Genomic DNA, 24590 nt, shown 5'->3' on the forward strand with positions numbered 1-24590 from the left:
ACTACTAGGTGTATTCTGTAGGCCACGAACTAGTGGGAAATATATGGAGGAGCAAATTTACAGAGAGATGCAAGAACTATAGAGTAGTAATAATGGGGGACTTCAACGATCCAAATATAGACTGAGATAGTAATAGTGTAAAGTGCAGAGAGGGGGAAGAATTTCGGAAGTGTGTTCAGGAGAACCTTTTTGATCAGTATGTTTCCAGTTCAACGAGGAAGGAGGCATTGCTGGATCTGGTTCTGGGGAATGAGTGGAGTAAGTGTCAGTAGGTGAACATTTAGGGAACAGTGAACATAGTATCATAAGGTTTAGATTAGCTATGGAAAAGGACCGGGAGCAATCCAGAGTAAAAAATACTTTATTGGAGGAAGGCCAATTTCAGTGGGATGAGAATGGATCTGTCCCAGGTAAATTGGAAAAGATTGGCAGGCAAAACTGTAATTGAACAATGGGCTGCCTTTAAAGGGGAAATAGGTTGGGTACAGTTGAGGTATATTCCCACTAGGGGGAAAGGCAGGGCAACTAAAGTCAGCTCCTTGGATGATGAAAGCGACAGAGAGTAAGATGAAGCAGAAAAAGAGCGCATATGACATGTCAGGTTGAGAATACATCTGAGAATCGGGCTAAATATAGAATGTTCAGAGGAGAAGCGCAAAAGAAAATAAGAGGGGCAAAGAGAGGGTATGAGAATAGAATGGCAGCTAACATAAAAGGTAATCCAAAAGTCTTCTATAGGTATATAAATAGTAAAAGGGTAGTAAGGGGAGGGGTGGGACCGATTAGTGACCAAAAAGGAGACCTACACATGGAGGCAGAGGGTATGGCTGAGGCGTTAAATGAGTACTTTGCATTTGTCTTCACCAAGAAAGAAGATGCTGCCATAGACATAGTGTAAGAGGAGGTAGAGGAGATACTGGATGGGATAAAAATTGATAGAGGAGGTACTAGAAAGGCTGGCTGTACTTAAAGTAGATAAGTCAGCAGGACCAGATGGGATGCATCCCAAGATGCTGAGGGAAGTGAAGGAAGAAATCGCGGAGGTACTAGTCATAATCTTCCAATCCACCTTAGAAACGGGGGTGGTGCCAGAGGACTGGAGAATTGAAAATGTTACACCCTTGTTCAAAAAAAGATAAACCCAGCAACTACAGGCAAGTCAGTTTAACCTCAGTAGTGGAGAAGGTTTAGTGGGGAAGGTTTTAGAAACAATAATCAGGGACAAGATTAACAGTCACTTCGACAAGTGTGGAATAATTAATGAAAGTCAGCATGGATTTGTTAAAGGCAAATCGTGTTTAACCAACTTGATCGAGTTTTTTGATGAGGTAACTGTGGTGTATGTAACCTGTTCCACCTTAAGAGAACTTAAGCCTGGTCCACCTTAAGAAAGGTACTACTTTCTTTGGCTGCTGTATACGTAATACCGGTGGTGACCACACCGGCATATAAGCACAGTGTAATAATATTGTATTCAGTATAGTCCGACCTCCAACCAGTAAAGACCTGTTGAATTTACTCTTGTGGTCTGTGTAGTAATTCTCACTATAACACACAGACTTAACAGTGGCGACGAGTCCGATTCTTACCCTGCTGCAGTAATTTCCGCGGCGACTTCGTCCACAGACAGGACGTCGAAGAGAGGTTTCCACCCTCATCACCTACGGGAAGACACGTCGAGCGGCAGGCATCAAGCAACCGGAGTGCAGAAGACATCCTGACCTCGAAGCCTCCATCAGCGACTGTCAGCTTCTTCTACTACCTCGTGGTGGGTAAGCCAGGCAGCGACGCGACAGAAAGTCAACCGCGTTGGCTGTACAGACGGGGCTGGGAAGACGGAGGAATAAGGGCGGTGAGGTCGATCGCGACCAGAGATAAGGGCCGGGCCGCATTCGAGCGAGAGGCGCAGCGCGGGACATCGATCGCGACCGGAGATAAGGGCCGCATTCGGGCTAAAGGCGCAGCGTCTGGGGAAACTGAAGGCGCGAGAGCCGCGGTGAAGCGGAGACAGCATCGGGGGACGGGTGAAGACCGCCAAGCGCGGGAAAACCGCCATTTTGTGGGCGGAGGACAACAGCAAGAGCGGGAAGCCGCCATCTTAGATAACATTAAAAATACGATAAATTGCTACGATGCCTAAACATGGGAACATTAATGCCTTCGACAGTGATATAGAAGACTGGGCTATGTATGTAGAACGCATACAAAACTATTGTAAGGCAAATAAAATTCCTGAGACAGATAAAGCACTAACATTACTAAACTTAATGGGTGCGAAGACATACGGGCAATTGAAACACCTGTTATCACCAGATGAACCGGCGGATAAGACGTTCGAACAGATTGTTACTGCCCTAAAAAATCATCTTAGCCCCACGCCGCCGATGCTAGCGGAACGATTTAAATTTTACGATAGATGACAGCTGCAAAATGAAAGCAATGCTGAATATTTGATGGAATTACGTAAGCTAGCAAAATATTGTCAGTTTGGAACGGGACTGACAGAGGCACTTCGAGATAGATTTGTGTGTGGTTTATTTAAACAGGATACACAAAGGCGACTGCTCGAGGAGAATGAGCTGTCTCTCGAGAAGGCGGTCACTATGGCAGCAGCACACGAGGCCGCAGCGAGAGGCACGGCAGTAATGCAGCTACGGCCACCGGAACTCGGTACAAACAAATTGGGTTTGAGTTCTGTCAAATGTTATCGTTGTGGAAAGACAACGCACGATCAGAACCAGTGTTGGTTTAAAAACCAAGAATGCAGAACGTGTGGCAGGTTTGGCCACATAGCTAAAGTATGCCGGTCAGGAAAGAAGACCAGCAATAAAAAGTCACCGCAAGGAAAATATGCAAAGGTACACAAGGTGACAAAGAACAGTTTGACTGAACAGAAGTCAGATTCAGACGCTAGCAGTAATGAACTGGATAGCTTAAGAATACACAACGTTGGTAAGGATACAGACCTCCAGACAATTTGGGTCACTCTTAAGATAGCAGGAGTCCAAGTAAAAATGGAATTGGACACTGGATCGGCATTGACGGTCATGAATAAGAAAGATTATAGAAGGTTATTCCAACATATTCCCTTACAGGATACGGAGATTATATTGAAAACGTACACGGGGCAAAGAGTGTACCCCATCGGAAAAATAGAGGTAGAAGTGGTCCACAAGGGTGAAGGAAGCCAAGTAATGGACTTATATGTGCTACCTGAAGGAGGTCCACCACTACTAGGACGGGAGTGGATTAGGAAAATGAATATGGACTGGCACTCCTTGAAAGCACTAACGGTAGATTCCGGGGAAACAGCTGTCAAACCTAAACGATTGTCCAGAATATTGGATGAGGCTAAAGAGGTGTTCCAGCCGGGACTGGGAACACTGAGAGGAATTACGGCAAACATCAAGATTGATGAACATGCACAACCAAAATTTTTTAAAGCCAGACCGGTACCCTATGCAATACGACCTGCGGTTGAAGCGGAGCTGGAAGCACTAGAACGTTCAGGGGTACTGTCTAAAGTAGATTGGAGTGAGTGGGCTACGCCCATTGTTCCCGTTATGAAACGTCCTGCGAACAATAAGCCAGGAGATCCAGGGAAGGTTCGCATCTGTGGAGATTTCAAGATCACCGTTAATCCGGTGCTTCACACGGTGCAGTATCCGCTTCCACGGATTGAGGATATTTTCGCTTCACTGTCTGGCGGGAAACACTTCACCAAGATAGACCTGGCGCAGGCGTACTTGCAGATGGAGGTTGAAGAAGAGTCACGCCAATACCTCACGATCAACACGCATCGAGGGTTGTACCGGTATAATAGGCTGGCTTTTGGTGTGGCATCGGCTCCAGCAATTTGGCAGAGGGCCATGGAGCAGGTATTACAGGGAATTCCAGGCACACAATGTTACCTGGACGACATTCTGATCACAGGTGATGGTGACGAACAGCATCTCGCTAACTTGGAACTGGTGCTCAACAGACTGAAAGAGTATGGACTTAGGGTAAATCGGCAGAAATGTGAGTTCTTCCAGAAGCGGATCTCGTACTGTGGTCATGTCATTGACCGGGAGGGGCTTCATAAGTCTCCTGACAAGATAGCGGCAGTTGTAAAGGCTCCCGCTCCGGAGAATGTCTCTCAGTTGAGGTCGTTTCTAGGATTAATTAACTACTACCATAAATTTCTGCCAAATCTATCCACGGTGCTGCATCCGTTGAACGCTCTTTTACAGAAAGGGGTACCATGGGACTGGGGCGAAAACTGTAAGAAGGCATTTCGCAAAAGCAAAGAATTGATCACCTCAGAGGAAGTGTTGGCTCACTTCAACTCGACACTGCCTATTCGGTTGGCTTGTGATGCTTCTCCATATGGTATTGGGGCAGTACTCTCACATAAATTGCCAAATGGCACGGAAAGGCCAGTCGCGTTTGCATCCAGATCATTGACCTCCGCTGAGCGCAACTATGCGCAGATCGATAGGGAGGCCCTTAGCCTTGTATGGGGAGTGAAGAAGTTTAATCATTACCTACAGGGCCAAAAATTCACACTTCTGACGGACCATCAACTGTTGGTGTCCATTTTTAACCCTAAGAAGGGTGTTTCGGTGATGACAGCACAGCGTCTCCAGAGATGGTCTCTTTTCTTAGGGGCACATCAATATCAGATAGAATTCAAAGGTACGAAACAGCATGGCAATGCTGATGGCCTGTCGCGCCTGCCACTACCTGAAGATGAAGACACGACGGAAGTTGACCCTGTTGAGTTATTTCATTCGACCATTATCGAGTGTTTACCTGTCACCAACGCAAGTATTGAAAGAGAAACCAGGAACGACCCGACACTGTCCAGAGTCTACGAGGTGACAGTGAAAGGATGGCCAACACGGGGTGATCCTCTGTTACCGGCATTCTCGGCAAGGCGAGACCAGCTGTCCGTCTGCCATGGTACTTTGATGTACGGGACAAGAGTGATTATTCCTCCCAAGTTAAGGGAAAGAGTTTTAAAAGAACTACATGAAGGTCATCTGGGGGGAGTTAAAATGAAAAGTCTTGCTAGGGCTTACGTATGGTGGCCGGGTATTGACCAACAGATTGAGGAGTTAACGAAAAGCTGCGCTGGGTGTCAAAAAGTGCAAAATGCACCTCCAATAGCACCGCTACACCCATGGGAATGGCCTTCAGCCCCATGGCAACGCGTACACATTGACTTTGCTGGTCCATTCATGGACTCCATGTTCCTAATCGCGGTGGACGCACATTCTAAATGGCCAGAAGTCATCAAGATGAATACCACTACTTCAGAAAAGACAATTGCGGTGTTAAGAACAATATTCGCAAGGAACGGATTGCCAGAACAGATCTGTTCGGACAACGGACCACAGTTTGTATCGGAAGAATTCCAATAATTCTTAAAGAAGAATGGAGTTAAACATTATACCTCTGCCCCATATCATCCGGCGACAAACGGGTTGGCTGAAAGATTTGTCCAGACATTCAAAAAGGCTATTAAGGCCATGAATGATGATCAGATTCCGCTGCAACACAAGGTCGATAAGTTCCTGATGTCATATAGAAACGCCGATCATGCCGTGACTAACCAAAGTCCTGCTATGATGTTTTATAACAGGAGGTTGCGGTCCAAGTTGGACTTGTTAAAACCAAATGTGCGGAGGGAAGTGGAAAACAAACAGTTTCGGCATATTAACAGCAAGACCACTCGAACTTTCGACGTAGGACAACCAGTGATGGCAAGGGGCTATGGAAACGACAAATGGCAGTCCGGAACAATCCGGGCCAGACAAGGACCTCTGATGTACACCGTAGATATTGGTCATAATGTGATAAGGCGTCATGCGGATCAACTGGTAGAGTCGAGAGCAAAGGTCGAACCCATGGTTGTGACAGAGACAGCTGTGGAAGACGTTCATGAACCTGAAGCATCTACCTCGGCCAAGAATGTATTTGATGATGATGACACCCAATACATTGGCAACCAACTAGAGGAGGCACCTCAACAACAAGAATCAGAGACCACTGAGAGGCGTTATCCAAGCCGAATCAGAAAGCCTCCTGAGAGACTGAACCTTTGAACTGTTATACCTGAAGTTATATATGTATATATGTTATGTTTATTTGGGGATATGACTGTGTTAAGCTAAAAAGGGAGGATTGTGGTGTATGTAACCTGTTCCACCTTAAGAGAACTTAAGCCTGGTCCACCTTAAGAAAGGTACTACTTTCTTTGGCTGCTGTATACGTAATACCGGTGGTGACCACACCGGCATATAAGCACAGTGTAATAATATTGTATTCAGTATAGTCCGACCTCCAACCAGTAAAGACCTGTTGAATTTACTCTTGTGGTCTGTGTAGTAATTCTCACTATAACACACAGAATTAACAGTAACAGAGAGGGTTGATGAGGGCAATGCGATTGACGTGGTGTACGTGGATTTCCAAAAGGCGTTTGACAAAGAGCCACATAATAGGCTTGACAGCAAAGTTGAAGCCCATGGAATAAAAGGGACAGTGGCAGCATGGATACGAAATTGGCTAAGTGACAGGAAACAGAGAATAGTGGTGAATGGTTGTTTTTCGGACTGGAGGAAGGTATACAGTCGTGTGCCCCAGAGGTCGGTACTAGGACCACTGCTTTTCTTGATATATATTAATGACTTGGATATGGGTGTACAGGGCACAATTTCAAAATTTGCAGATGACACAAAACTTGGAAGTATAGTGAACAGTGAGGAGGATAGTGATAGACTTCAAGAGGACATAGACAGGCTGGCGGAATGGGCGGACACGTGGCAGATGAAATTTAATGCAGAAAAGTGATACATTTTGGTCGAAAGAATGGAGAGGAAATATAAACTAAAGGGTACAATTCTAAAGGGGGTGCAGGAACAGAGAGACCTGGGGGTATATGTGCACAAATTGTTGAAGGTGGCAGGGCAGGTTGAGAAAGCGGTTAAAAAAGTTTATGGGATCCTGGGCTTCATGAATAGAGATATAGGGGTCGATTTTCATTGACCCGTGGAGTCGGGATTGGCGGCGTGTGGGGGGTTAAAGTCCCGAATTCGGGGGTCCCGACACCATCCCGCCCCCAACCCGCCTCCATGTAAGTGTCAAAGGAGGCGTGTACCCGCCCCGCACTGGGACCCACCTACCCGAGGCGGGAAGGGATTAGTGCCAATTAACTGTCTGTTAACAGGTAGTTAACAGGCAGTTTTTAGCCTAATCCCTATTTTAAAGCTTGAAGTGCGGGTTTCCCGATGGCTCCAAACCACGCCAAGTTAGAGGAGTCAGGCCGTCAGGTTGAAGGACTTGGAGGGGTCGAGATGTCGGTGTTCAGGTGAGTGATGTGTGCATGAGTGCAAAGGTAAGTGTGTTTGGTGTGTCTAAAGTGTGTAAAGAAGTTTAAATTACCTGTACTTACCTTTACAGCCTTCCTTCCTCTAGGCTTCGGGAGTACATCATCTCACCGGCACAGAAAGCAGAATGGCTGCGAACTGTCAAAAGTGACAGCCTGCAGCTTTCTGTGTCGGTGAGATTTCTAACTGAGTCTGTGTAGAAGGACTCAAGTTAGAAGTAAGACTGTCAGTGTTTGACAGCTTCAAACAGCTGTGAAACACTGATATTTCATCTGTCAAAATGTCTTGACAAATGAAATTTCAGTCTGTGACGTCACCTGTTGCCGGGTGGCCCTTAATTGGCCTGCTGAGCCCGCTGGGCGGGCTCAACAAGGTCAGTCAAGTTAAAATCGCGTGGATTGGCCGCATCTCGATGGAGGCAGGACTACAACTCGAAAGTTGTAGTCCCGCCTCCTTCCCGACTTCTGAATGAAAATCACCCCCATAGAGTATAAAAGCATGGAAATATTGATGAACCTGTATAAAATATTGGTTTGGCCTCAACTAGAGTATTGTATCCAATTCTGGGCACCGCACCTTAGGAAGGATGTGAAGTCTTTAGCGAGGGTGCAGTAAAGATTTACGAGAATGATTCCAGGGATGAGGGACTTCAGTTACATGGATAGACTGGAGAAGCTGGGGTTGTTCTTCTGAGAGCAGAGAAGATTGAGAGGAGATTTGATAGAGGTGTTCACAATCATGAGGGGTCTGGACAGAGTAGATAGAGAGAAACTGTTCCCATTGGCAGAAGGGTCGAGAACCAGAGGGCACAGATTTAAGGTGATTGGTAGAAGAACCAAAGACGACATGATGGAAAAAAATTTTACGCAGCGAGTGGTTATGATCTGGAATTCACTGCCTGAAAGGGTGGTGGAGGTAGACTCAATCACGGCTTTCAAAAGGGAATTGGATGAGTACCTGAAGGGGAAAAAAATTTGCAGGGCTACAGGGAAAGGGCGGGGTAGTGGGACTCGCTGAAGTGCTCTTGCAGAGCGTCGGCATGGGCTCGAAGGGCCCAATGGCCTTCTTCCGTGCTGTAACCATTCTATGATTCTAGGTTGCATAGACTAGGCTTGTATTCGCTTGAGTAGAAGATTAAGGAGTGATCTAATTGAAGCGTTTAAGATGATTAAAGGAGTTGATAGGGTAGATAGAGAGAAACTATTCCCTCTGGTGGAGGACTCCAGAACAAAGGGCCATAACGTTAAAATTAGAGCTTGGCCATTCAGGAAGCACTTATTCACACAAAGGGTAGTTGAAATCTGGAACTCTGTGCCCCAAAAAGCTGTTGAAGCTCAGTCAATTGAAAATTTTAAAATTGCGATTAATAGATTTTTGTTTGGCAAGAGTATTAAAGGTTACGGAACAAAGGCAGTTAGATTGTTAAAAAAATGTGTTCATGGGATGTGGGCGTCACTGGCAAGGCCAGCATTTATTACCCGTCCCTAATTTCCCTCGAGAATGTGGTGGTGGGCCGCCGCCTTGAACCGCTGCAGTCCGTGTGGGGAAGGTTCTCCCACAGTGCTGTTAGGATGGAGTTAAGATACAGATCACCCATGACTTAATTGATTGACGGAACAGGCTCGAGGGGCTGAATGGTCTACTCCTGTTCCTATGTGCCAAATGACTTTTTTTGGTTTGATTGCTGAATTGTTTAAGCCATTTTTTTTTCTCATGCAGGAATCTATTTCAACATGCAGATTTGCACAGAGAGTAGCACTTATCAAGAATGAAGCTATTCTAAATGAAGAAATTGATCCTCGATTGGTAAGATACGAAATACCTTATTCAATTTTTTTTTTTAAAAGGTCTGGTTGATGCTCTTTAATATGACAATTCAGCTAAGATCAGGAACTTACTGCATAGGAGCAGAAACATGTGTCACACCTTTCTGTAGCACACTGCATTGGTATGCCAGCATGCTGTGCTATGAAGCATACCAATATACTATGCCACTGGGTTTTATCAACACATGGTGTCACTGAGCTGTTCCAGCATAGAGTGCTAGTGTAGCACAGTGCAGAGTTTGTTGTTCGTAGCCAATAGAGTATATCAACATACTGTGACTCTGTTATACTGGCATACAATGCCGCTGAATTATACCACCATACTGTCTACTGGACTGTCAAATTTAAAGCATTTTCCATTCTTAACATAGCATGAAAGCTATTGTTGTTACATGTGTAGTACTGGAGTTGAATGTTATTTGTACTAGAGGCATGTATAAATTTAATGGGAGATACATGCCACTAATGCAGCTGCTACACCCATCTGAGGTGCTAGACAAGTAAAAGCTGGTTCCTCCAAACTCAGCACATCATACTGTGACATGTTTGCATCTTCACTTTAGTGGGCATACACCTTTACAAATCCATATTGAAGAACTGGCACTAGACATATGGGAATGATACAGCATTGGATTTGAGTGACATGCCTATTAGTATATATTTTATATTGTAAGTTTAAAAAGTACCATGAGGTCTGCTTTCTAAAATAAACCCACAATTGAGTCACCTCATAAATATATTTAATAAGACGAGTAGAAAAGTGTGCAAAAATAAATACATCTTCCTGTGTGTGTTCTCATTCATTTTGTGGTTTGGAAACTATAGAAAGCATTGGAACATTTAAGAAGTTCTCATGTCACAGTAAAACCAGAGTCTATTTTGGAGCAACATTGCTCATTTCAGTAAATTGCATTTATTGTTTGTGCATTGGCTTAGTTTTTCTTGTCACGATCATTTTAAGAGATTACTTTTTTAAGATTGACTATATGTCTCTTGCCAATTCTGGAGTAATATCAGTATTTTCCCCAATATCTTCATATACATTTTAATGGATCCAGATTTTGCTGTAAAACAAAATCTGAATGAAGCACACCGTTATTAATGCACAAATCATCCAGCAACTTGTGCGAGAAAGAGATGCCCCGTGAATTGCAAATCACCACAAGTTGCTAGCCCATTTGTGCTGCTCTGCCGTTAGCCTTGCGAAAACGGCATCTCGCGCTTAACCTCCCAGTGATTTTCACAAAATTGCTGCATTTGTGAATTGCCCAGTAAACTCGCCACAGCAAGTTAAGTCTAGTAATGATCATTTTAAGTACCCTTTTAACAACATGATAATTGTTAATGATTGCCAATCAAACTCTCTTGCCCAGAAAGTAAACATCTGCAACTTATTCCCTCATGTTGGTTCTCTCACCACATACTACAGGCCCAGTCTGGCAGCTGTGTCCTTCAAGACTCAGTCAGCTCAGCCAGTGGTGGTAGTACCAAGCTACACTTGGTGATGGATGTTGAAGTACTCTACCCAGATCCATTATGTGCCATTGCTACCCTTAGTGCTTCCTCCAAGTGGTGTTGTACATGTAGGAGTACTGTTTCATTAGCTGAGGGAGAATGGTAGGTAGTTTCCTTGCCCATGTATGACCTGAAGCTATGAGACTCCATGGGATCTGGAGTTAATGTTGAGGACTCCTAGGGCCACTCTGCCGTGACTGTATACCATTGTATCCCTGCCTCTGGTGGTTTATATCCAGGGATGGTGCTGGAATACTCTGGGATGTTGGCTGATAGTTATGATTCTGTGAGTAGGGCTATGTCAGGTTGTTGCTTCACTAGTCTGTAGGATAACGCTCACAATTTTGACACCAGTCCCCAGATGCTAGTGAAGAGGACATTACATGGCCGACTGGACAGGGTGTGCCTTTGTTCGAGGCAAAATTATGGAAGGAGTAATTGGAGTGCAGGTTATTGCAAACCATTTACACATGACATAGCAACTGGCTCTAAAGCGACATCGGCAGAGATTAGGAAATGGGTTTCTTGTGTGTTCTCTCACCCACAAAATGGTATATGGTACGTGAGAACCAAAAAAGAGGAAGAAAATATATTCTACAAACATTCCCACATTCCCTACATCTGTTTGTTTTCTTCCCTCTTCATTTCTTTTGAACTTGTTAAATCCTTACTAGGTACTGTTCTACAGGAGCCAGACACCCTACAGTAACTTATGGAAGTGGCTGTTCTTCATGTGTGAGCAGAGGCTGTGAATCTCAGCCAATATTTCATGCATCATAGCTAAGCCCAGTCTTTCTTCAGTTGACACCCATATCCACTCACTATCAGCTAGGGGCACGCGATAGTAATCAGCAGCAGAAATTGTGCCAAATTTACATATTCCAGGGGTGTTGAGGCACATTATGCGATGCTTACTGCCATCCCTGTTGGAATCAGCTAACTGAAGGCAGACCCCCGGATCACACCAGGATCTTCCTGGTCTGTACGATAGCAAAATACTGCAGATGTTGGAAATCCGAAATAACAACAGAAAATGCTGGAAAAACTCAGCAAGTCAGGCAACATCCGTGGAGAGAAATTTGAGTTGACGTTTCGGGTTTGACCCTTCTTCAAAACCCGAAACGTCAACTCAAATTTCTCTCCACGGATGTTGCCTGACTTGCTGAGTTTTTCCAGCATTTTCTGTTGTTTCTTCCTGGTCTGTACAGCTCTGCCTTAACCCGCTGAACCATTGAAGGAACTGAAAAATGGATTCTTAAAAAGTTCCAAGTTCTGCATATTTTCTATACTTTACGGTAGTGTAGTGGTTATTTTTTTTTACAAATTCGTTCATGGGATGTGGACATCACTGGCAAGGCCAGCATCTATTGCCCATCCCTAATTGCCCTTGAGAAGGTGGTGGTGAGTCACCTTCTTGAACCGCTGCAGTTCGTGTGGTATGTTACTGGACTGGTCATCCAGGGAATGTGAGTTCACCATGGCAGTTTAAGAATTTGAATTCAGTTTTTAAAAATAATTTGGAAATTTAAAAAATTTGGTTTCAGTAAAAGTGACCATGAAGCTGCTGGATTGTTGTAAAAACCCGACTCGTTCACTAATGTCCTTTACGGAAGGAAACTTGCCGTCCTTACCTGGTCTGATTTATAACTGACTCCAGTCCCACACCAACATGGTTGATTTTTAACTGTTCTCTGAAGTGGCCTAGCAAGCTGAGCAGTTGTATGAAACTGCTACAAAGAATAACAAGAGACAGCACCACTTTCTCAAGGCAATTAGGGATGGGCAATAATTGCCGGCCTTGCTATTATCACCTACATCCTGAGAGTGAATTTTAACAAGTGCCAAATTTTTGATATCAACTAAGGTTGACACCCTATGACCAGTTCCAGCTTTCTGCTGGCATAACACTGAGAAAAGATTATTAGCTGTGAAAAAGCACAAAGCTGATCTACTGCGTCGAGCTGGTTAAAGGAAGATGGCTGGAGGTCAGAAATCTTTGAAAGAAAATCAAAGAATAAACACAGGGACGTGAAATTAAGACATTTTGGGTATGGGCATGATTTTGGTTTAGAAAAACACATTTATAATTTTCATTCAGTGAATGTAGCACAAACCCAGTCATTCAGCACCTTTCAGGGTGGTATTGTCCTTCACACTGAGGTGCATAATGGCTGACCCCAACCATTCTTTGGTTGTTAATCTCGAAGAATGTTTTTGTTATGAGTGTCAGCCACTTTGTCCCATAGTTACGAAAATGTTCTGTGACCACCGCTGGCAGCAGAAAAGTATGTGAATGAATGTTGACAGCTGGCCCTGAAAACATGACCATCAACCGTGTTTCACACTGTGTATTTGAGATGCAGGTACTCACTAATTACTTCATCAGTGAGGAGCTTGCAGTTTGGGGAACACTTGAAACTCGCTTTGGAAGTGCTACAAGCTTTTCCATAATTGCATGGTAAATGACCCACCCACGTTAATGTTTTCTGATTCACAGCCACAAATTGTTCATCTCTTTTTAGTCATGCCTGAGGCTGTTGCAGACTTGTATTATAATGAAGAAAAAGTGGGCCTGATCATTTGTTGGACCACTAACTCCTAGTTTGAAGTTATAACTGGAATGTAGACACAAAAAGGTTTCTCGAGGTTCTTTCTGTATTGAATCTCGCAAACATTCCAGGCCTTTTAACCATTAAGCTGAAATAGCAGATTGTCAACACCATTGACAGACAGTGTGCCGGTGTTAGAATATTGTGAGAGGTGAAGCAAGGATTGGGTAGGGTGTGATGAGAGATAGATGGTTCAACAATCCAAAAGAAAAATATTTGAGATAGTCTCTTAACTCTTTCCCTGTCAGAAATCACTACAACCCAGCGATTTAAGGAAGTGGACTAGCACCTTCAGTGAAGATTCTTCAACATAAATAACTGATAAACATGGTTGAGTAATTTCAGCCCAACCTTGTGTTTTGAAGTGAAATAAATTAATCTTGACATCTGAACAAAATTCCTGTTGCACAGCATAAAAATTATGTTTTGGTTTATAATATATTGGTAGACCTTCGGACCTGGTTGATTGCCCGCTTGTCCTTTCAGTTGAGGAACTAAGTGTGGCACGTGGACAGGGAGGGAAAAAGTGGTTTGGTATTTCCCAATCAAGAGCAGAATTTCATAGTCCACTACTGGAGATTTCATTTACTCTGAAAGTCAGTGGTAGCTGACTTGCTAAGTGTACACTGGGGGCAATATTTTTGAAAGTTAAAATACTGAGTTGACTTTAGTGCACACTCATAAAGTGACTTCTGTGAGTAAAATTAGTTAACGGTCAAATCCAGAGTTTATCATGTTATTTTCCAAATAAGTAGCAAGTGCAGGAAAACCTGCAGATTTCATACAGATTGCTCACTTTAGCACACTCTGGGGGTGAATGTTCACTTGTACCGCCAGGCGACAACAGATTGGCCACCTGTTTTACACCCCACCCGACTTACATTTCCACTGAAATAAAACATGCGGTAAAAGTGAAATGGTTTGCACTAGTTACCATTTGTTAGTTTCCCAAGATCTGCAATTTACACTGACACAATGCAGCAACTACAAGCAGAAAAACTCCACTAAACACACAGGCACTGCTTCTTGTTCAGGCATCGTTATGGTCACACTTAACTTTGGTCTGTTTACAATGTTCCATTCCATAAAGAACAATCTGTTTTTGCAGCTAACAAAATAAGCCAATATTTCACATCAGCATTTCAAATGAGATTCTTGAGTTTCTCAATTTGAATTGTTAGCACAGTAGCTTTTGTGGATAGTTACGAGGTAAGCTGAATGGCCTGTGGAGGGAGCACTTTTTTCAGCAGAAACAATTTGCCCCATGCTGCGTCTCCGAGGCTGATGAAAAGCTGAGTAGGCATTGTGTTTCAACAATGTGGGATTTATTACATACCTTAGAATAGAATAGAAAGGATGGATTTTTAAAATTGAGACCAAAGGTGTCTAAATTTTGTAGAAATACGGTGTTATTCAGGATATAGATTGCAAAAGTACAGCACTGAATTCAGAAGTTCTTGATAATCAACTTTTGTTATGCATTCGCAGAATGACAAGCTCATTATACTTTCATATTAAACCTGGTGCAAGTACACAGTCCTCGGCCTTACAGTTAGACTGTAAATGCAAAATGAGAAATGTGCTGAATTTCATCAGTTCTGTACAGACGATGATGAGTCTACAATGCTGAAGTGGGTTAATAGCCAGTGAAAGGTAATCTCAGTGTAAGGCAAAACCCTCGTCCTTTCCTGCGGTGTGGCCAGCTTCAGTTTCCTTTAACATTTTTATTGTATTTGCTGTTTGGTTGCTATGTATTATCATACATTACACTCCTGGTATAAAGTACTTATGTGTACATGGTGCAGGTCAAGTTATTCCTCCTGTCCCATTATTGTCCTGTAACCTTGGAACACTGAGGACATGGTACTTTACAAAAGAGAAAGGGGAAAGTAAGAGATTGACTTGGAGTCTGTCAGGAAAAGTGATGGTCCATTTCCTCCCTTCCACAGTTCAAACTGGGACTGGCTAAGTTTTGTTGGCATGTGAGAACTTACCAAATCTTAGCCAGTATTTGAAAAATGAGAGGGAGTATGCCTGATTTTAGCTTTCATATTTTTATTTCATAGTGTGTCAGGTTCTTAATGCCAACTATGTAATAACCTATGCCACACAAAAGGATGAATACATAATTTTTCTCTATTCCCTCCTTTCTTGAAGGCATTTTGTCTCATTGGCATATTGCTAAATGGTCACCAGCACCTTTCTGGGACTTGGAGTGGCTATTCTTCATTTGTCATGAATGTTGCAGAGAATCCAATTGTTCAGGGTGGGGGATAACAATTAGGTCCAAGTTTCTCACTTACTTGGAGAAACTGGAGAAGCTGGGATTATTCTCCTTAGAGCAGAAAATGTTACGGGGAGATTTAATAGAGGTGTTCAAAATCATGAAAGATTTTGTTAAAGTAAATAAGGAGAAACTGTTTCCAGTAGCAGAAGGATTGGTAACCAGAGGACACCAAATTAAGTTTTTTTAGCAAAAGAACCAGAAATGAGATGAGGAATTGTTTTTACACAGTGATCAAAAAATCAAATCAACTTTTATTGTCATTGTTAGTGCACAAGTGCAGTACAACGAAATGTAGGCTTGCGGCTCCCGAGAGTGTACATTTGGATTAAGACATTTAAACATTCAACATACATTTGGCTTGTAGTATATTAACATAACATAACCATAATAAAGTGCATTGGCAGATGTGCAGGCTTTAGAGTTTGTTTGTGGAGTTCAGTAGGATGACAGCCTTGGGAAAGAAGCTGTTCCTAAATCTGGTCATACGGGTGCGAATGCATCTGTAGCATCTCCCAGATGGCAGGAGGGCGAACAGACTGTGGCTGGGGTGGGTAGGGTCTTTGATGATGGACCGTGACCTCCGTAGACAGCGTTATGATTTGGAATGCACTGCCTGAAAGGGTGGTAGAAGCAGATTTAATACTAACTTTCAAAAGGGAACTGGATTAACACTTGAAGGGGAAACATTTGCAGGGCTATGGCGAAAGGGCAAGGGAATAGGACTAATTGGACAGCTCTTTCAAAGAGCAGGCACAGGCACGATGGGCCGAATGGCCTCTTTCTGTGCTGTATCATTCTATGATTCTAGGTCCAAGCTTCTCACTTGACATCCACACATTTGCACTTTCCAACTAGATCGTGATCAGGACCCGTACTGTTTTTTTCCCCCTTCCTAGCCCAAGGGCAGTCAGTGAGTTTAATTGTATCACCTATCACCATTCCAGCAGAGGTCAGCAAACTCAGAACAGATCAGAGATCAAAGCTAGACCCATTTGGTCTCTTCTATTACACACACAGTTTACCAATTGAGCATCGGGGACCGAGTCCTTCATATTTCAAGTACTCTCCTGTATACTGGCACTCCTCATTAAAGACTTATTTGGCGATGATGTTGAACATTGAAATAGCAGAGGAGATGGGCTGACATCACCAGAGTTGACTCATTCTCAAAGCTGCCTAGTGGTCAACCCTTTAAACTTATCCATGGTGCTTAGTTGATGTCTTTTCCAGAAACCTTTCACAATTACCATGTTCAGATAGACAGATGCAGGTTACAATTCCAGCAGACTGCAAAGCTGTAGTACAGAGGAGGGGTTTAGATGATCAATGGACTATGAGAACAGCATTTGAAAGGTGCAGCCCCCTAAACTGCTAAGGAAATGGACAATCAGATTCAGGGATTGATTACCAGGGATGCCCTGAACACTCAGCTTCCCAGACCAACTTACATAGCTAGCACAAAAAAGCTAGCCACCCGACTACCTTTAATATTGGATGAATGTTACACAATAGAAAATAGAAAATGTAAAAAAAACTGAAAACTGCTCTACTATGGGTTTTAGCTGTTAGCACCAGGAAGAAGCAAGACGCCTGAAGCTGTACAATCATTTTTGGTGTGTGACTGACAATATGTAGTTCTCTTGCATGCACAGCATTTGTGGAACATTTTACTTTGGGAGGGAAAAGACTGGCCACTAAAATCTGAAATTGGTCAAGGTCAAAATGATCTGAATTCACTGAACATGAATTGATTTGTAGTTCAAATTTAGCTGGGGTTCATCCTAATTAGCCAGTACATCTGTCCTTATGGAATATGCAGCTGTATGCATGTAAACATTAACATATTTTAAAATGACGTCCATGGGTTGGAGAATTATTGTTCTTTCCCTAAACTTGGTTGAATTGTAAATTCTGTCACCACTCAGACATGCAGCTCACATATATAGTGTTATATATATACTCTGGTTTTTGTTAACCCACAACAACTGGCAATGTGTTAATTGATGGAATGTTTCCTGTTTACATCTGTAGACTGGGTGGGGGGTGGGGAATCCCTAGGATGACTGCAGGAGCCAGACATTGCTGTACATATAAATCTGCATGGTCATGATTTTAAACCATGGAGTATTTGAGCTTTGTACTTGCCTGACTGACCCCGCAAAGATTTTTTGGTGAGCCTCTGGCAGGATTCCCATCTACACTTAAGAGATCACTGCTGGGGTAGGGGGAAGAAATGGCCATGGTGTAGGAGAATGATGCCTGGGGGACTTAAGAATATTTTTGTTGTCTCCAATACATAGAAACATAGAAGATAGGCGCAGGAGTAGGCCATTCGGCCCTTCGAGCCTGCTCCGCCATTCAATGAGATCCTGGCTGATCATCCAAATTCAGTACCCTGTCCCTGCCTTCTCCCCATATCCCTTGATCCCTTTAGCCTTAAGAAATATATCCAACTCTTTCTTGAATATATTTAAAGACTTGGCCTCAACCGCCTTCTGTGGTAGAGAATTCCACAGGTTCACCACTCTCTGGGTGAAGAAATTCTTCCTCATCTCTGTCCTAAATGGCTTACCCCTTATCCTTAGACTATGACCCCTGGTTCTGGACTCTCCGACCATCAGGAACATCCTTCCAGCATCTAGTTTGTCCAGACCTGTCAGAATTTATAAGTTTCGATGAGATCCCCTCTCATTCTTCTAAACTCCAGCGAGTATAAGCCCAATCGACCCAATCTCCCCTCATACGTCATTCCTGCCATCCCAGGGATCAGCCTTGTGAATCTTCGCTGAACTCCTTCCATGGCAAGAACATCCTTCCTCAGATAAGGCGACCAAAACTGCACACAGTACTCAAGGTGCGGTCTCACCAAGGCCCTGTACAACTGCAGCAAGACACCCTTGCTCCTGTACTCAAACCCTTTTGTTACGAAGGCCAACATACCATTTGCCTTCTTCACCACCTGCTGCACCTGCATGCTTACCTTCAGCGACTGGTGCACAAGGACACCCAGGTCTCGTTGCACTTCCCCTTCTCCCAATCTATTGCCATTCAGATAATAGAAAATTGGCAAAATCTACTAATGTAGAACCGCTAATCCATTGTGCCTAAATCTCATCCTGCCTCGGCCATTCAAAATGTTTCTGCGATGCTAGCTCCCTTACAAACTCTGGATGCCTGTTAAATGCCACCTCAAGTAGCATCCAGTGTTGTCCAGGTGGCAATGAGGGGAAAATGCGATTACTCCTCCATTACTGATTCAAATAATACGCCTGGGCACTAGCATCTGAAGGACAGGAATATGGAAAATATGTCAGGGGCAAAAATGAGTGAGAATCTGGTGTAATTAATTCCTGTCCAATTTTATGCCCCCCACCCGTACCATTACCACTGCTAAACTGGCAGAAGGGAGGAAGAAAATTCTGCTTTATATGTTTAAAGCTTCACCAGGACTGCCCTTCCCTAACTGGACTGCACCAAAGTGCATCATTCACCCGAGTATCAACTGTTACCACGCCAGCTTGACGCAGGTATCAGTACAGATAAAGGGCAAGTTCACAGTGAAGTTCGCCCTGGTGCACTCTACAGCGGAGTACTGCTCTCCGGCATGACTATCAAGTCCGCATGTTAAATTCGTTGATGTCCAGCTGAACTGTATTATGAGAATTATCACCGTGGTACGCTTTTATCGACACCAATGCCTTGGCTGCCCGTGATTGCAAACATCGTACCACCTATGTCGTGAATATGCAGTCTCCAGAGAATACAACCACTACACCAGCAAAGATATGCCGATCCAGGCCGGCTTAATCAACCTGTCTCAAATCTGGAAGACCATTTTGAACTGTCGCTGAAGCCCTTCAGGGATCTCCCCTCAGCCTGGTGACATGGCGAAATGCTTGGAAGAACTGCGACATACCAAACTGATTCCTTATAGAGGACTACACAGTCCAACCCGAAGGATCAAACCTACCTCGCAAACATTGGACAATCATCAACCACCTCATGGTAGATGCTGCCACCGTCTCCATAGATGGAAGATTAAAGCATCCCCATCATGCATGTGCAGAGCTCCTAATCCGACCCTGGAGCACATTATCGAACACTGCCCTCAGAGGAAATTCGTAGGTACCCACGCTGTTACACCGGAAGCTTTAGCATGGATATCTGACTTAGATATTGATATTTAATTTATTTTTTGCTACTACCATATGAAAGAAGAAGACAGTGAATTTGGGGACGGTGAGGAATGGAACACAGGGATAATAGGCATGGGTTCGGTAGCGAGGTCAGCTAGCACAGGACAGAGTTCCAGCATGCTCAGTGCTTCTCGTTATAGGGGGATATGGAACTTGGTCCATCTGCTTTCGTCCTTATTTCACCCTTATTACTGTGATAGTCACCCTAAATTAAGTTAAATCTCTCAAATCCAATTTTACATAAATTAAAACAATCACCTGCCCTAGTCCTGTCATCTCTTCTCCTTACCCTATTTTTTATATACTTATTTTTATATTAACTATAATTTTACTCCCTTTCTCTCTCAAACTGGCAAAAGAGCAATTTAGGACTGATGTCAGGTAGAGTATTGGAGACAGAAACCTTGCATTTGGGATGATCTGATGGAGGCTGGGGATGCTGACTGAGGGGACACAGAGGCATAGAAATTCGATGGCACTGCGCCCATTTCTCGGGTGCTAAATGGGCACGTAAACCTCCACTATGGCGTGCAGGAAATCACGCACATTGCGAGCTGGAAATGGTGTAGGCAAAAATAGATGTCCCGGGCCTGCGCCTGAAACAGGCGTGGTCCCTTTGCATAAGCAAATTAGGGGCCTAACACCTGTTTATGGCTCCCTTGGCAATATTTGCTTTGCCAGGAGACAGCCAGCGCCAGTCTATGTACGGCCTAACAGGTGGTCTGGAAAGGGACCGCTGCAGGCCGTCACCAAAAAGGTAAAATTAAAAAAAATACTTGCCTAAATATGGAGCCTGGAAGAGCAGCTGTGCTCCTCCCAACTCTATATTCAAACCACGTGGGCTGCTGCTGGCCACTGCTCCCTGCCCCCCTAATCGCTACCTCTGCCCTCCCTGATCCTGCCACCGCCACCCTCCCCAACTCAAGCATTCACTACACTCTTAACTGATTGCCCCCTCTTCGGATTGCCCTCTTCTCCCTATCACCATATTCTCCCGATCACACCCGTCTCCTGATCGCCACACTCTCCCGATTGACCCGCTTTTCCAATCGCCACACTCTCCCCCTCCCGATCGCTCCCCCTCCCCTCTCCCTCTCTCCCAGTTGCCTTTCAGGACTTAGTTAATGGCCGCTGCTGGAGGCAAGCACCAGTGAGCTGTCTGGGGGACGCCTATTAGGTGTGCGCAGATCACCAGTTTGAGGATAATGAGGCCCAAATCCCAATATTAGGTGTGCCTTGTGTCTACTGATTCAGGTGCAGGGATCAATCACTGTGTGCCCATTTTTGGGTTCAAATTAATTTCTCCTCCTGTTTGTTTCTGCGTGGGTGAACTGAGGTGGGTTGAATGGTCTCATTCAGCTGGATTCATCTTGAGTTATGTTCTATTCTGCATGTGTGCTAAAATTATTTTTCCATTTTTCAAGTTTAAAATCCTTGACTTACCTACATTATTCTGCTTCTCCTACTCACACCATTTATCTTGTATGCGAAAGCAAGTTTGTTTTGTTTAAAAGCGCTTTCAATGGCTGAAAACTAACTTTTAAAGGGCTAGTTTTCCAAACTTTCCACTGGCTGGAGTCAAACCAGCACAAAGGAAGATGGTTGTGGTTGTTGGAGGCCAATCTTCTCAGACCCAGGACTTTGCTGCAGGAGTTCCTCAGGGCAGTGTCCTAGGCCCAACCATCTTCAGCTGCTTCATCAATGACCTTCCCTCCATCATAAGGTCAGAAGTGGGGATGTTCGCTGATGATTGAACAGTGTTCAGTTTCATTCACAACTCCTCAGATAATGAAGCCATCTATGACCGCATGCAGCAAGACCTGGATGACATTCAGGCTTGGGCTGATGATAACTGGCAAGTAACATTCGTGCCACACAAGTGCCAGGCAATGACTATCTCCAACAAGAGAGCGTCTAACCACCACCCCTTGACATTCCACCCACCACCTTAAACATTCACCCCCTCCACCACCGGCGTACCGTGGCTGCAATGTGTACCATTTACAAGATGCACTGCAGCAACTCGCCAAGGCTTCTTCGACAGCACCTTCCAGACCCACAACCTCTACCACCTAGAAGGACAAGGGCAGCAGGTGCATGGGAACACCATTACCTCCAAGTTCCCCTCCAAGTTACACACCATCCTGACTTGGAAATATATCGCCGTTCCTTCATCATCGCTGGGTCAAAATCCTGGAACTCCCTCCCTAACAGCACTGTGGGAGTACCTTCACCACTCAGACTGCAGCGGTCCAAGAAGGCGGCTCACCACCTTCTCAAGAGCAATTAGGGTTGGGCAATAAATGCTGGCCTTGCCAGTGAAGCTCACATCCCAGGACCGAATAAAAAAAAAAAAAAAAGTCAATTTGAAATTCCATATTCTGAGGTTAAATAATGAATAGGAGGAGGTCAATCTTTGATACACAAAAGCATATACTCACAGCAGGCCTTCAGCCTGACAACATGTGAGAAATTAAAGTTGCCCTGGTGTTGAATGCATTAAAAACTAGGATTGCCGTCTTTGTTATATTAACGCACGTGTACATAATTTATTTTTAAGGCACAAATAGGTTTTCTTTTCACAGCGTTATTTGTGTCTCTGTGTATTGTTTTCATCACAATGGGATTGCTTTCTGAATGATTTCCCAAAGCTTATCTGCTGATACTTTGGAGGAGCACTGCTCACTTTCCAGTGCTTTCTTGTTCAAAGTGTGGACTAATCGCTAATGCTTCTTAACACGGTTGACTCCTGATAAATGCGCTCTGCCAAGAAAGGTTCAGTTTGAACCATGACTTCTACAAACTGCAGATGAAAACAGCCAGTTGCCAAAGCTTTGTACCACAGGCCATTCAGCCATTCAATCTGAACAGCGACCACAGAATAAAAACATGTTTCACACAAAAGTGATCAGATTTCTGTCTCCAGGTGAAATTTGGCAGTGGAGATAGTGTATTTTAGAATGCATAGCATTAAAAACAGGATGATGGGGAACATTTTACGTGTGAATCAGGATTTTGTACTTGAAGTGTTGTCCTTGGATCAGAAATTGAGTATAATAAGAATGAATGGGAAGTTCTTTGATTCATTGGTTATTTCATACTTGGATCAGGTATATTTTTGTCTGGAACCAGTTGTATTTATGACTTTTGAGTTGTTTGCAGATTTCAATAAGGAGGTATTTGTCCTAGTCTTTTTATGTTTGCAAAGGTTAGCAATAACACAAGGGATTTTTCAGTTGTTAGACCTTGCCGCCCACCATAAAAATCTAGATCTCTGCTCCAGTTGTTTTTATTATTTGATCCAGATGTCCTACTCCAGACACCTCACTTTGTTACAGATTCAAAACAACCTTAAAAACTTATGACCTACAGCCTGAAAAGTACAAGCCATTTAAACTCTACACACAGGAAACTCTCTTTTAACCGGCAAAATTCAGGAGTAGGTTCAGATAAGTTTTACTATATATTAGTGGCCGTGTAACCGGGGTTCCTGGATCTGTGGCCATGTAACCGGGGTTCCTGCACCTGTGGCCGTGCAACAGGGACTCCTGGATCTGCGGCCATGTAACCGGGACTGCTGCACAAGTGCTGTGTAACCGGGGCTCCTGCACCTGTGGCCATGAATGGGGCCCTCGTACCTTGGTAAGTGTACCTCTCTGTAATCCGGACTTTTTGATCAACCGGCACCACGCCGGTCCCATCGGTGCTGGATAAAAAAGAGTTTCCTGTAGTTTCCAGACCAATTGACGTTTAACTTGGCTTGACCTCAGCCTGTGTTTGCTTTTTTTTTAATTCATTGATGGGATGTGGGCATTGCTGGCTGGCTAGGCCTGCATTTAGTGCCCATCCCTAATTGCCCTTGAGAAGATGGTGGTGAGCCGCCTTCTTGAACCGCTGCAGTCCATATGGTGTAGGTACACCCACAATGCTGTTAGGAAGGGAGTTCCAGGATTTTGGCCCAGCGACAGTGAAGGAACGGCGATACAGGTCCAAGTCAGGATGGTGTGTGGCTTGGAGGGGAACTTGTAGATGGTGATGTTCCCATGCGTCTGCTGCCCTTGTCCTTCTAAGTGGTAGAGGTCGCGGGTTTGGAAGGTGCTGTTGAAGGAGCTTTGGCGAGTTGCTGCAGTGCATCTTGTAGATGGTACACACTGCAGCCACAGTGCGCCGGTGGTGGAGGGAGTGAAAGTTGAAGGTGGTGGATGGAGTGCCAATCAAGTGGGCTGCTTTATCCTGAATGGTGTCGAGCTTCTTGAGTGTTGCTGGAGCTGCACTCATCCAGGCAAGTGGAGAGTATTCCATCACACTCCTGACTTGTGCCTTGTAGATAGTGGAAAGGCTTTGGGGAGTCAGGAGGTGAGACACTCACCGCAGAATTCCCAGCCTCTGGCCTGCTCTTGTAGCCACAGTATTTATATGGCTGGTCCAGTTCAGTTTCTGATCAATGGTAACCCCCAGGATGTTGATAGTGGGGGATTCAGTGATGGTAATGCCATTGAATGTCAAGGGGAGAGGGTTAGAGTCTCGCTTGTTGGAGATGGTCATTGCCTGGCACTTGTGTGGTGCGAATGTTACTTGCCACTTGTCAGCCCAAGTCTGAATGTTGTCCAGGTCTTGCTGCATATGGACATGGACTGCGTCAGTATCTGACGAGTCTCGAATGGTGCTGAACAGTGTGCAATCATCAGCGAACATCCCCACTTCTGACCTTATGATGGAGGGAAGGTCATTGATGAAACAGCTGAAGATGGTTGGGCCTAGGACACTGCCCTGAGGAACTCCTG

The 24590-nt window shown here is 44.3% G+C and overlaps 1 protein-coding gene across 2 annotated transcripts in view; it reads left to right on the forward strand.

Annotated features, from left to right (window-relative positions):
- Positions 1–24590, forward strand: part of kif6 (kinesin family member 6) — a 705324-nt gene that overhangs the window by 171683 nt on the left and 509051 nt on the right. For both annotated transcript variants that reach the window (XM_085997944.1, XM_085997945.1), the window contains exon 9: positions 9093–9179. In XM_085997944.1, coding sequence (XP_085854070.1) covers positions 9093–9179 — 87 coding nt within the window. The remainder of the gene's footprint in view (positions 1–9092; positions 9180–24590) is intronic.

This window comes from Somniosus microcephalus, chromosome 9, assembly GCF_052327205.1.
Source record: "Somniosus microcephalus isolate GS21.2 chromosome 9, FLI_Smic_1.0, whole genome shotgun sequence".
In the NCBI taxonomy this organism is placed as follows: domain Eukaryota; kingdom Metazoa; phylum Chordata; class Chondrichthyes; order Squaliformes; family Somniosidae; genus Somniosus; species Somniosus microcephalus.